The sequence below is a fragment of the Lissotriton helveticus genome, chromosome 5_1, assembly GCF_964261635.1.
Source record: "Lissotriton helveticus chromosome 5_1, aLisHel1.1, whole genome shotgun sequence".
In the NCBI taxonomy this organism is placed as follows: domain Eukaryota; kingdom Metazoa; phylum Chordata; class Amphibia; order Caudata; family Salamandridae; genus Lissotriton; species Lissotriton helveticus.
The window spans coordinates 1,555,888,023-1,555,902,831 of NC_136065.1; the positions used below are offsets into that span (position 1 = coordinate 1,555,888,023).

The window sequence follows — 14,809 nt, forward strand, 5'->3', positions numbered from 1 at the left end:
ACAGGCGTACTATGCGAATGGCAGAGCGCACATGGAGATCGGACCCCTCAGCATTGCACCTCAAAAGGCTTAAGAACAAGAGAAATGCCTACTTCAGGAAAATAAAGCGCGCAAAATCGAACTTCTTTAGCCGCCAGTTGGACCAAGCAAAAAACAGGCCAAGAAAGCTGTTCGAACTAATCAAGACCCAAACGAAGACACAACCCTTACAATCAAACAGTGCAACAAGCGACACCCCACACTGTGAAGCCTTCTCTGCTTTCTTTAAGCTAAAGACTGACAACATTAGAAATGACCTCATCATGGATGTAAACCGCTTCCCCATTCACACCAGAATGACTAACATTCAACCTAAAAACAAGGCATCATGGCTGTACTTCGATACCTACTCGGAAGAAGCAATACACAAACTGCTCTGCACCTTGAAGCCCTCTAATCACCTCACAGACCCTCTACCTGCTAATGTTGTAAAAGAGTTCATCCCCTTGCTCCTCCCTCTCTGGACCAAAATCATCAACAGCTCCCTTCAACAAGGCCTCATCCCAGACTCCCTTAAGGTGGGGCAAGTCACGCCTATACTCAAGAAACCTACAGCTGATCCTTCTGACCTAAACAATTATCGGCCCATCACCAATATCCCCACCCTGGCCAAACTGCTGGAGAAATGTGTCCAACTCCAACTAACAAAACACATTGATCAATTTGACCTCCTCAACCCTCATCAATCTGGGTTCCGAGCGAAACATAGCACGGAAACAGCTATGACACACATAATTGATGACGCCCTCCAAATTCTTGATCGCAATGAGTCCTGCCTCCTCATCCTTCTTGACCTCTCTTCAGCATTTGACACGGTCAAACATGAGAACTTGCTGGAACTGCTAAGCACTAGAATGGGTCTATCAGGAACTGTTCTCAAATGGTTTTCGTCCTTCCTTCACAACCGATCTCAGAAATTCAAGATCAACAATGTGCTATCTACACCCGTGCCTGCAGATCTAGGTGTTCCACAAGGATCCTCCCTCTCCCCCACACTGTTCAACCTCGTCATGGAACCGCTCGCCACCCTGCTCCAAGCCTCCAAGGTCCAGTTCCATATGTACGCCGATGACACACAACTTTATCTAAAGCTACAATCCCCGGAAGATATCAAACTTCTGAATTCCACGCTTATCAACACTCAATCCTGGCTGGCCGATAATCACCTCAAACTAAATGCTCTGAAAACTGAGTTCCTACTCATCTCACCCCCGGCGAAAATTTCCACCACCCAAACGTGGCTCAATAACCTAACAGCACTTAATGTCCAACCTACCATCGTGGACTCGGCGAAATCCCTAGGCATCACACTCGACGCCAACCTCAACATGCAGCAGCACGTTAGCAAAGCCACAAAAGGAGCTAACTTCCAAATCAACACACTGAGGAAAATTAAACCCTTCCTCCCTGCCAAAGACTTCCGAACGGCTGTGCAAGCTTTAGTCATCCCTCGAATAGACTACGGAATTGTGGCCCTCAGCGGACTCCCGCTATCCACAACAGCACCCTTAAGAGCCTCCCTGAACGCTGCCGCGAGACTCATTACTGGCTCAAGAAAACATTCGCATATATCCCCAGACTTAAAGTCCCTAAAATGGTTGCCTTTTGAAGCCAGAATACAGCTAAAAATTGCAGTCATGACACACGCGGCCGTGCACCACAATGCACCCAACTACCTCGCTCAAAAGTTGTCTATATCAGGAGGTTCGAGATCCAATAGAAGTGCTAAAAATCTACTCCTGAAGCCCCGTAGATTCCGGAAAGAGAAAACATACAAGCGCTCCTTCTCAGGAATGGCACCCAGGATCTGGAATGCGCTCCCTCCTGAAACCAGGCTTATCTCCTCCACCGCACTCTTCAAGAAAGAAGTGAAAACCATCCTTCTGGCCAAGATCTCCTGAACCTTACAGGTGCTGGATCAGAGACTCTGCATTGCTCTGTACCTCTGTTCACTTTGGCCTTTGGCACTATACTTCTACTTGGTGGGGATACCACTACATTACGCTCTCACTACCGACCAATATATGTTACACTTAGTTTACTGATTCACTCTCCCGATGCCCCCACTCAGTGTTCTCTCTTTACTAGGGTATTGGTAGAAGCCTTCCACGCACCCAAGGTGTACCTGAACACCTAGGTAGTGGGGTCAATGACTTGTGCCGTCCTATATTATCCTAGATTATTCTGTTTACCTGATTGTATTTTGATATGTTCTATGTATGTTATTATTATCCTATCATGTTTGTACTATTATACTGCCCCCACTATCTCTGTTCACCCCTTCTGCCCTCTCTCCGTTGTGAAGCGCTCTGATATCTGTAAGGATCTTGTTCGCGCTATATAAAACTTTGAATAAATAAAATAAAATAAATAAATAAATATGGTGCAGCCCTACTTCAGACCTTATGGTATGAGGTGGCGTTGTCTGGACAGGAGGGGTGAGCAGGGTAAAGGTCATGGTCCGTATCATCTGCCTGATCCATATCAGAAGAACACCATGGATCTCCTTGTGGGGGTGATTTCCCCCCGCTGTGTTTGCCCAGGTCAGAATGTGGCCACTCCTGTTGTGTGTATGAAAGTAGATAGGGAGAGAAGGATATGTGGATGGTAATGCTAGTTGCCTGGGTGGTGTGGTGGAAGAGAGGCAGAACAGCCTCAGGATGAGGATTGGTAGCTTTGCCATGCTTCTTTTGCTGATGCTTGGGCCGTGGTGGGAGCTCCAGAATTTCCTCGAGGCTGAACTGTCTCTATGAGGGAGTAGTGCCTAGCGCCATATGCAAAGTGAGAATTCGGCCCATCTGGGGTGGATGACAATCTGCCTTTGCCAAGCATAGAGTTCATCCTCTATTAGCTAAAAAACCTAAATTTGCACCTATTTCAGATACCTTGAAAACCTACCATTGGTTGACTATCCAAAACAGGATAAAATTCAAATCCCTGTGTATAGTCTATAAAGTGATGCAGGGTCAAGGTCCTCGCTTTCTCAAAAACCAACTAATACCTTACAATCCGGCCAGAAAGCTCAGATCGACCTCACTCAACCAATTGGTGGTCCCACGCAGCAAAACAGTTTCTTGGGGCGACCGCCGCTTTCTAGCTGCGGCCCCCAAAATCTGGAATACTCTGCCACATCATATAAAAACCTGCCCCTCTCTGTTACAGTTTCGGAAAAAGTTGAAGACGTGGCTTTTCAACCAATAATATAGCACTCTGTCAGCGACTTTTTCCCTGAGGAGGGACATCAATGCAGTCTAGCGCCGAGACGCCTACGGGTATTTGTTTGCGCTTTTACAAATGTCAAAAAATAAATAAATAAATCCTACAGTTTCTGCAGGGCCAGTTCCACAGCCTCGGCAGTTCCAACCTGGATTTAGATGACATTTTTTTTCCATTGGGTATCCATGCATCACCCCCCCCCCCCCCTTAGATCAGTCAATAAAAAAAAAAAAAAAAAAAGAAAATGGCACCTGTGTTGTTCTGTAGGCACATCCATGCATTATCACGCATGTACATTCCTATAAAATAACTCGACAGTCAACAGCTGTCACATCATTGTTTTTTTTGGACATATTCAACAGCACTGGTAAAGAACATTGCTTTTTACTGCTGCTGTTAAACGATGACAAAAATCGACATCGGCAAAGGCAGGATGTCTCAAAGGCGAGACCTATTGGCTTTAGCCATTTTTTTTTTACTGTCCGTCTATGGCTCACTCAACCTTGTATTGTTCAGGTTATCCTTTCACCATGCAGAATTGTCACCATTACGATCTTTCCTGTTCCTTAATTAAGAGCTTTTTCAATGGCAGAATTCCCCCTTTTGAACGATTTCCCCCATGTGATAAAAGTAATGGGCATCACTTTCCTATAGCAGTGGAGCAGTTAAGAATTTTTAGCGGCAGCCATGTACGTTACAAAACACAAACCATTATGCGGATATCTTACCTCCTTCAGTGTAAAGCTTGGCTCTCGAGCCCCCGCTTCCTGCAGGATCCTCAAAAGTGGCAGTTTAGGTCGTACCTGCAACACAATGCAGAATAAAATGAAAGTCGGTATAGGATTATCCTGGGCCATTCCATTAGAGATTATTGGCAACGGTAACATTAAATACACTTAGCAGAACTTCGCTTCAATCTCTAAGCTAGGATACTTTTCAGTGGTACCCTCCACACAACTGGAGTGTTAGCATCTATTAACTGATGCTGCTTGGTCTCCAGTTTGTAATAGGATATTGTCCACATTGATTAATTTCCGGGCCCTGAAAAAAAGTAGCAGACACTGCCCCATCTTCCATGTGAAGACTTTTTCAAACTTCTTGGGAGAGTGCGCAGAAACCTACTCTGCTATATACTGTAGACCAGACAGGAGCCGACAGAGGAAATAACACCAAAAAAAAGACTTCAACATTCTAGACAATGAGGTGCGAGTATGTGGTGTGGGGATTACAGTCCTCAACAATTTGACATATGATTATAGATTGTGCGACTGCGTTTTTCTGATTGGTAGTTAATATTTATGACACGGTTGGGAATACAAAAAAACTTTGCCCAAGTGAGCATAGCTCTCAAACTATTAAGAGATGCAAAGCCCACCAAAAAAGATAACATTCAATAAGAAGCCTCTGGAACTGAACTGCCAAAATAAAACCGTTTCAGTAGGTATAAAGCAAGCTTCTCCAACAAGTATCTCGTGACCTACTGGTGGCTTCCCAGCTACCTGTGAGTAGCTCGTGTGTGCAGCCCAGACTACTTATCTAGGAACTTTTGCTAGGTTGAATTAATAAAAATTACATAAAAATTAAAAGCGAGTATTCACTTAGAAAATGTGTGTTTTCAAACCCCCAAATTTCCATACTATATTTAAAACTGATATTTGAATAATAAATATATGACTAATAATGTCACAGTGGTATTATTACCTTGGAGCCAAAGGCTTTGCAGATGTGGCCGTAATGTATAGGCCTTGAATAGGCTTTCAAAATGTAAAACGTTTTTTTAGGTCGAGCCTGGGCAGTGCATGCACTGCTCTGCGAGACATGCTGTATTCACGCATGGACTTGAAGCTCCGCCTATTTCTCTTTTTTTTTATCCTCATTTTGCGATTATATGTGTAAGGAGTTGGCGGGAACCCATTGCGTTTTTTTGTGCCTTCACTGCCCCATGTTGGTCAACCTCGGGTGGGGAGTATCCCGTTGGTAATTGTTTCGGTCAGAGGTCTCCAGTGTCCTTTATCATAATCAATAATTTCGTTTGCTTGTGGGGGAGCTAGCCTTCCTGGCTACTCAGCGGGAATGATTCCCGTCTGAATTATTGTCACCGCTTTAATCATTGGATTTTTTTATTCCGGGGTCACACAAGTGCATTAAGTGCCTGGTTGAAAGTACTGTTCCCAGATTTCCCAGAAGTTTAGCTTTTTATTGGGTGTTCCTTTCCTGTCAAGTTTTTTATTTTTATTATTATTATTGAGTTCAGCCAATCCCCATGCAGTGGTGGTACTGGTTTAACCCAGTTTATGCATATCTCTCTCCTTGCTAGCAGTTTCAACACAAACATCAGGCATTCCTGTTTTTTTGTTAACTTACCCAGATCATGAGTAATGAGAATCCCAAAGATAATAAGAATGATACTTACAGCAATTTGTTTCCCCAATACCGTGCTTATCGTCTTACCGACTTCTTGCCAGAAGGAGGGGGCATTCCTGGAACATGTGTAGATCATTTGCCTTCTCCATTCCGCATTTGGGGCAAGACTTTATGTTGGCTCCCTTAAACTTTGATGGAAGATGGCGGCCGGCTAGGAGGTCCAGTCGGGAGCTCCGTGCTCGCCGCACTATATCTGACAAACAAATGACCCTCTACACGCAATTTCACCCGAAAAATCCACAGTGTGCATAGTGCATAGTGTGCATCCGCTGTGTTCTATGCAGTGTGCATAGAAAAAAAAGGTTTTTACCCGGCGATCTCTGGTGATTCTGGAGACTGTCCCGGAATGCGAGCTTTCTCTCCCCGGACCACCGTCGTAACCAACTGCGTCCTGACAGCCTACGCCGGGATCTGGGCAGCGGCGTCGGGAGCGAGCAAAGGCTGCCGGAAGGCAATAGGAAGGATTCCCTTCAGAAGCGGCGGCCCAGACACAGCAGCACTCAACATAGCAGAGGCTCTGCAGTCCCGGGCAAAAAGGGGAAGCGCCGACGTGGTTTGCTTGATAGAAGCGGTGGCCGTAAATGAGATAAGGGAATATTGTGCAGTGGCAGCTGATGTGGTAGAACCGGCAGACTGGCCACAACGACGATACGGAGGACTCTAGCAAAGCTGAGGCTGGGAAGGAGGAGCACACAGAGGAGGCACTTTCTGCAATTTCCCTAACAGAAGGAAGGCACCGGGACTCCTGGGATCAGCAGATCACACCCTGGCTGGATCGAAGGACTGCACACACGCCCATGAAAAAGGTACAGGGGGTAAAAGTAGAGAGGGTGTCGCTACGCTAGACCTGCTTGCTGGGTGTAAGGAAATCAATCAAGTGAGGGGTGGAAAGGGGGCAGGAGGGTGTAAGGGAGCAGAGGGTGAGAGAGTGGCAGAAGCAGTTACTCCACAAGCAAACTCAGAGGTCAGGGGAGGTGGAGAAATCCCCATAGAAGCAGAGAGTGAAGGTGGTAGCAGGACAAGATCTAGCTACTGTCTTAGGAACAGGCAGTTTTCCAAACAGAGCTTCCTCCCTCCCATAAAACAAACCATGCTTTCTAGGAGTACAAAAAGAAAGACGAGAGGGTCTCCCAACTTTGAACACCAGCCACAAAAAATTAAAGGTAGAACAGCGAAGGGGAAAGATCCAGGGAAAGATCAGCCAGAACAAAAAATTAAAATAACCCCCTCTCTAAGATCCTACTTCAAAGTCCAACAGCTGGCCCAAGTAAGAGGGAATCACCCCGCTCTGCAAGACAAGAACAATCCCTGAGCCTCAAACTCAGTCACTATCCTGAAAATAAATCCACCTACGAGAGTGGAACTGATCACCACAGAACCAAAAGACAATACCCGGGGTATGAGTAAAGGGAAAGAGCCCCATACAGACCCGCAAGTGGAGTTACCCACCATGATACAATCTGATGAAACACCTGCAGCTAACTCGGGGGGAGCCCTTCCGGCCCTAGAGCATACTGAGCAACTCATGGAAAAACTCATGGATAAAATGTTGGGGGAAATAAAAGGAAAATTTGCAATCTCAGAAGCTAACCAAAATAAAATTCAGGAGGTATGCGATAACCTTGATCAAAAACTGAATGAACTAGGAGAAAGAGTGTCTGCGGTCGAATCAGCGGTAGAAGTCCTTGCTAAAAAAGTGGACACTAACCAAAAGGAGATAAGGTCACTAAGAGACAGTGACAGAAGCATAAAGGAAAAAATCGAATCGCTAGAAAATCAAGCGAGAAAAAAACAATTTAAGGTTGCTGAACATTCCAGAAAACTTGGAAGGGACGGACATTAAAAAGTTTATTATCTCCCTCCTAGAAGAGCACTTCCCCTGGGCCAAAGAAGCTAATCTGATGGATGACATACAGAGGGTCCACCGGGACCCCTTTGGAAAGAGAAAAGAGAGAAAGACACCAAGAAAAATTTTAATTAACTTCAAAACCTACACTCTGTAAGAGAGAATCTTAAGCGAAGGCTTAAAAAATGGCAACCTAAAAAAAGACAACTGGTCCTTCAGAATTCGCTGCCGACATGTCCAAAGCTACCCAAGATAGACAGTGGGAGTTAGGGCAATTCATGCAAGAACTAAAATCCCTTGGGGCCACAGTCCAAATGAAGTTCCCTGCTGCTCTGAGGATCATGTGGAGGAACAAAATGCATAACATCAGGGACCCCAAAGAGGTAGAAACCTTTATAGAACAAATTAAGGACCAACTGCGGACCGGAACATAAAGTCAAGAGAGGAGAAACCTGCAAACTAGACGAAGAATGGAGCTCAAAGAGGGTGAACAGTACCGCCCAAAAAGAAGAAGGGAGGCTTCCTCAGTGTGGGTAATAATGAACCTCGCAAAAAAGCACAAATACAAAACAAAAAGAGAACACGGGTGGGGAGCAAACTAGGGGAAAAAAAAAAAAATCCTCATTCATTAAAGTAAAAGGAGTACGCGGGGCTTACAAAACACACAAATCAACCTATATCACTACCCAAAACAATATAAGTAAACAATGACTAACTCGAAAATATTTAAAGTTCTCTCTTGGAACGTTAATGGTCTAAGAACTGCTAATAGAAGAAGGAGGATCCTTGAATACCGGAAGGACGCCGAAAGCGAGGTAATCATCTTACAAGAGACACACCTCTTAAGTGCGGAGTGGGACCAAATAATGAAAAACCTTAGCTGGGTCGACGCCTATGTGTGCACTAACCAAGACTGTAATTTCAAAGGAATAGCAATAATTTTTTTTTAAATCGCTCAAAGCTAAGATTGAACACAAAGTAGTAGACAGCAAAGGAAGATGGGCTATAACCAAAGTAAGAATAAATGACTCCGTATTTACAGTAGCAGGCTACTACAGTCCAAACACGGACGACCCAACCCCCTCCAAAGACTCTACACAGAACTCCTATCAACAACTGCCCTGATAATATTAGGGGGCAACTACAACATTATACTAGATCCCAAACTGGATAGATCCCCCCAAAGTATGCAAGCAAACCTACCCAAAATGAGGGAGTGTTTAGGTAACTACAAGAAGGATTTGGATCTGATGGACATGTGGAAAGGGAAGGGAGACCAAAGACAGCCTTTCACCTTCCACAATAAAAAAACTGGGCCACAGATCTAGAATGGACTTCTTCCTAATAAACAGGAACCTGCTAGGTAGCGTTAAAAACAGAGCATCTACCAGCTCACCTGCCTGACCATTCAGCAGTCCAACTAACGCTGCAAATGACAAACAACAAGGCACAACCTAGATGGACTGTTGACCGTACTATATTGCTAGACCCACAGTCTACGGAAGAACTAAGGACCGCCTCCGTTAACTTCTTTGAGGACACTCAAATTGGTACCTCAAAACAAACCACCTGGGATGCGTATAAGGCAGTTATTAGGGGGAAGCTATTAAGTATGGGAGCCTATAGATCTAGACTCATGAAGCAGGAAATTGGAAACATGGAAAAAGACATAAGTCTACTAGATACACAAATAGTGGCAGGTAATACTCCAAATAACAAAGAAATATTAGAAAAGAAAAGGCAAGCACTAAGGGAGAAGCTAGTCGACCTCCTTGAGAACAAAGTGAGGAAAAAGTGGGAAGCCAGCAAATTATCAAATCATGAGTATGGGGAAGGGTGCGGCAAAATGCTGGCATGGGAAACAAAGATAGATCAAACCAGAAATAAAATATCCTGCATCCAGCAGCATAACCAAACTGAGCCAAGCTCTGAGGACTCAGTAATAATGCAGGAGTTCACAAACTTCTTTACCAATCTATACAAGGAAGACACGAACCCCACAGAGGAACAGATTGGAAACTATCTAGATACCATATCACTCCCACTACTAACGGAGGAGAAAGAAGAGCTGAATAGTGAAATAACAATTGAAGAAGTAAGAGCTGTGATAAAGGGTTTGAAAAGAGGGAAAGCTGCCGGCCCTGATGCCCTACCTAACGAAGTCTACATAACCCTGAGGGAGACCTTGGCTCCACCAATAACGGAGCTATTAAACAATTTACAAGGACCAGGATAAAATCCCCGATTCATGGAATGATGCGACCATCGGCATCATCCTAAAACCTGGGGGAAATCCAAAAGTCTGTGAATCCTATAGACCCATCTCATTGCTGAACTGCGACTAAAAAATCTTTATGCAGGTCATGGCAAGGAGGCTAGCCTCAGTAATGATAAAATTGATCAATCCTGGCCAAAAGGGCTTCGTGAAGGGAAGGCAAATACATGAGATAACCCACGAACTCTTTGCAGCAATAGATATAGCCACCTGCGAAAAGGTACCCCTAACCATAATTACTTACGACGCAGCTAAAGCTTTCAACAGAGTCAACTGGATATTCCTGAATAAGGTCATCAGTAAATATAACCTAGGGGAAAGCTTTGGTCATATGGTGGTGGAAATCTACAAAAGGCCAAGAGCAAAGATACTAGTCAATGGTAGCCTCATCAAGAATATCGAAATACAAAGAGGAACAAGGCAAGGGTGTCCGCTATCACCGCTACTGTTCAATCTTTACAACGAGCCGCTAGCATGCTCTCTCAGAAATCACAGCTCATTAACTCCCTTTAAACATCAAGACTGGTCCAAAAATGTGGCCTTATACGCGGATGACCTGATGATCTTTACGGATAACTTCCAAAACTCTACAGCAGCAATAGAAGATACAATAACTAACTTTGGCTCTGTCTGGATATCTGACAAATCATGCGAAAACTGAAGCTATGAGCTGGAACGCGCACCCGAATACTCCATACACTAAAGACAAAATAAAATATCTGGGGATTAACCTGGTCAAAGACTTAGAAAAAGTGCCACAGGTAAACCTCAACAGAATAGCCGGAGACACTAGGAGACTTCTCAAAGTATGGGATGGGCTACCTCTAAGTTTCCTGGGAAGGTCAAATATAATAAAAATGTCCATTATACCCAAATTCACTTACCTTTTTAACACCATACCTTTGGAATTCAAGAGGGACGCATTGAAGAAAATCCAGGGAGAAAGAACGAGTTTTATTTGGGCATCTAAAGGAATAAGAATAGCATGGAGTAAACTAAGAAGGAGAAAAGAGCAAGAGGGAATAGCCAGCCCAGACCTGTTTTAATACTATAGGGCATTCCAATTTAAAAACATGAGACCTCTTTTAAAGAAGTACCAATCTTACCCCGTATCCCTACAACACATGACAGGTGGAACAGATCATTTTTCATATAAATTCGGTCACCCAAAATTCTTCAAAAAGATAAAACTAAAGATCCTAAACAACGTAGCAAAACTATGGTATCAAATCAGAAGCACACTAAACATACCATATTACAGCGCTAGGGCTCCCATATGGGACACTCCAGGCACACCCGACTGCTTGAAAGACTCTTTGGCCCTACCGCTGAAAGTAGCAGGAATTGAAAACTGGGGTCAACTGATGACAGAAAATTCCATAACTTCATGGGATCAACTATCCATAATTTCCAATTTAACCTTATTCAAATATTATAAACTCGTCAGCTGGGCCAAATCACTATCTGAGAAAAAAAAGGGAAACTAGGATCTAGAGAAAGAAATGACCAATTTTACACCGATAAAGAAAGAAGTATCCAGGTGGTACTGGGCTCTTATTACAGCGGGGGAAAAGGAGTTTGTGATCCCAGAAACAGTATGGAGGAAGGACTTACCAGAACTAGACTTACAAAACATATGGCTAAGATCCATGGAAAAGTGCTGGTCCACCATTAAACCAGCTGCTCTGAGGAGGAATCGCCTATTTACAATTCACAGGGCCTATTGGACCCCCAAAAGGTTATCAAAGCTCCGCCCATTTCTCGTCCATCTTTTCATGTGGCTCCTGTTACTGTCCTTTCTAAATGGTTGCATTTGATCCATAAATAGGCGTATTAGTCCCTCCTTAGTACTGACTTGTCTACATTTGTAACCTCCCATGATGACTTGAATTTTTACTGGTGTTGTTACATGGTCTGTTTTATCTAGTCTATGAGAATGATTTTCCCCTATTGCAGGCACAACGTGCTTTTCTGCAAGGGTGCCTGATGTAACTTCAGGTGCTGCGCTATGGTTTTAGCATGGCACCCGCATTTATATTTTATTTATCCATAGCGACCAACTTGCACCTTTTCATCTACGTTATTTTTTTATTAGACTATAGAGGCTGTGCCCGTCCGTTGTTTTTTGTTTGGGGCAGTGCAACATACTTGCTCATCATTGCCGTCCAGCCCCAGGGGCGCTGTGCAAAACGTTCATCATTAACACCAACAAGCAGCTTAATATTTTAGGAGGCACCCGCTTTTATAATTGTATTTTTGATAATTACTATTACTTAGCCTTATTTTTTTTTATTTAAACTGTTCGCAACACCACATTTAATCACGGCTGACCAGGAAACTAAGTTAACAATAGAGGCCACATGGCCGCCGAAGTCCTATTTAAACATAGCCCCTTATCCACTTTTATATTAACACTGGCAACGCGCTTTAGGTTGCAGCGCGGAGCCCTTGTTTCCACTCTGCTGTTTGTTCATTGCTCCCGCCCCTCCTATTTTGTTGCAATCGCTGGTTGCACTCTATGATGCTAGTAATACCAGACACCTTCTGTTCATGCCCCTGTACCTTTACCTCCCATTTCGACGGCTATGGTTCATGCTTCCAGTTCGGTCTGTGTCACTTCTCCCAGTGCTACAGGCAATGCACCCCCTCCCCTCACCTTTTGCTCTAGGTAGTTGCCTAGGGCACCCAGTTGTACCCCCTCCTCTGTTGCAACAGGTAATATCCCCCCGCCTCGCTGCTACATTTGCCCCTCCCCAGTGTGGTCTGTGCTCGGATGCTAATCTCCGAGCAAATACATGGTTTTCTTCTCTTATCCTCACAAAGCAGAGCCCAGTGTTAAGGAGCAGTGTGCCCTACATGCTACCCACACCACTCACCACCCCCTCCTCCACTCCATTCCTGTCTTGCTGCACAAGACACCGTGTAGACATAACAAGCATTTGCAGTGCAAAAGGTCTCGCATTCGCGAGATTTGGAGCCATTGGTATTGTAAATAACAATGCCTTTTATTTATGTGCTTTGAAAACCTGCAAGCAACGACTAGAAGTGCAAAGTGCACATAAGTAAAAAGCATTGCCATTTACAATACCAACAGGTCAAAGTTTAAATAAATGCAAGACCTATTGCATTGCAAATGCTGTTATACATTACTGCTGGTAATCTTGCACTGCAGCAATCACGGATGGTAATCTTGCATAGGATGGCCACTAATAAAATCTTTTCTTATGTGTATGGAGCTAATATTAGTAGCTCGGGATGATTTTCATTGAACAAAAGTAGCTCTTATTACTGAAAAAGTTAGAGACCCCTGGTGTAAAGCCTCATCTAGACGGGAATTACAGCAGCTAAGGGTACAGCAGCCCAAGAGCACGACAGTTGCATTTTGGCTATCTGTTCGCATTACTGCTCTTTGCAAAGTGTGTGTAAAATGCTTGATAGCAGACTAACATCCAGCTATTTTCACAAAGTTTTTGTTACTTCACACAAACTTGTTTAAAGCAGTCTTTGATTTGTAGGTTATGTGTTGAAATGAGTGCCTACACACCCCTAATATTTCAACCACTACCTGAAATCACATTGCTGGCAAATTCAGCAGAATGAGGGCCAGTGCTGTATTTAAGCAGGATGATTCAACCGCTGGTTTTTCAAACTACAATATTTTTGTGTGTTGAGAACAAAGTTTTCGCTATACGGCTGGTGCTAGACTAGGGGACCAGCCACTTTTAAAAACAACTTTTGACCATTATCTTTAAAGGGAAGTGCAGCGAAGGGGCCATGTCGGGCAATGTCCCACCCAAAGGCCTTCTGGATACCAGTCAAGAAATACAGCGGTGGTCTTTCAGAGGTTTCCAGACTATTGTACTCTCCTTCAATGTCGAGAGGGAGCCCTAGACCAGCTACATCATAAGCTGTACTGTTTCCCATATCTCCCTGTCAATAGAGGGAGTTGAAGGGAAACAGTACAGCTCATGATGTAGTCTAGTTCTGTCAAACAAAGTTTCAACAGTCCAACGATTTATAGTACTCAGCATCACTGTCCACTTCGGACTTTCATCAGATTAAAAACACATGGTGATCCAAGGTCCTTTTGAAGAAGGTAAACGTCTCTCTTTTGTGCCCAGAATTATTCAAGTATGAATGATTAGGATAAGCAAATACTAATGTGTGTGGGTCCTCTATCGCAGGACCCTCAAATTCAGGACAGCACTGTTTTTCCTCATCCAAATACTTGGTTTTTAATTTGAACCATGTTCGACTGAGGCTCTTCTAGCAGCTACAACATTAGGGAATATGGTGTATTTTTGCCATGCTATGGTTGGACTTGTTTGATAAGGGAAAAAACTAAACGAAACAACACACCACACACAAGACAAATTCATCTCCAGCATGACAAGTATTCTCAATTCCATAAGGATTACTTAAGCAGGGTTACCTGACATCAGTCTACTAATCCACGATTAAGCAGGATTCTCATTTAGTGTAAACATATTCTTACAATTTCACAGAGTTGCAAAAAACATTAGCTCGCCCCAAAAAACAATATTTGCAAAAAATTAAGACTCCACACACATTGGTAGCACTTTGGCCAGCCAATGGCTGATTGGTATTTCTGCACTTGTTATGGTGCATCACTGAATGTTCTACAAATTCTATAGTGCGGTAATCCTTTGCATTCTGCAGGTCTAATCAGTAGAGGACATCCATACATTGCTTTGACAAGGTTTCCACGCATAGTTCAGTAAAAAAAACGCATCTTTTGATTAGCCCTCTGCTTCTCGAGCTTGATTTCAAGGCTGGCTCCAAGTAGCTTAGTCTTCTTTGAGACTAGATATTTCAAGTGTTCATGCCATCACGGTTGATTTCTTCTGCTTCCACTGGATACAGTTCTCCCACTCCCGTTATAAAGGCACGAGTATTCAAGCTTTTGAATATTAATGAAGATCTCATGATAAACAATTTTCCAACATGTAGAACCAGCTTTCTACTATGGGTATCATCTTAAAATTTAC

At 43.7% G+C, this 14,809-nt stretch overlaps 1 protein-coding gene across 7 annotated transcripts in view; it reads right to left on the reverse strand.

Annotated features, from left to right (window-relative positions):
- Positions 1-14,809, reverse strand: part of MDM4 (MDM4 regulator of p53) — a 373,509-nt gene that overhangs the window by 287,841 nt on the left and 70,859 nt on the right. For all 7 annotated transcript variants that reach the window (XM_078644640.1, XM_078644638.1, XM_078644641.1 and 4 more), the window contains exon 3: positions 3,984-4,058. In XM_078644640.1, the coding sequence (XP_078500766.1) occupies positions 3,984-4,058 (75 nt within the window). The remainder of the gene's footprint in view (positions 1-3,983; positions 4,059-14,809) is intronic.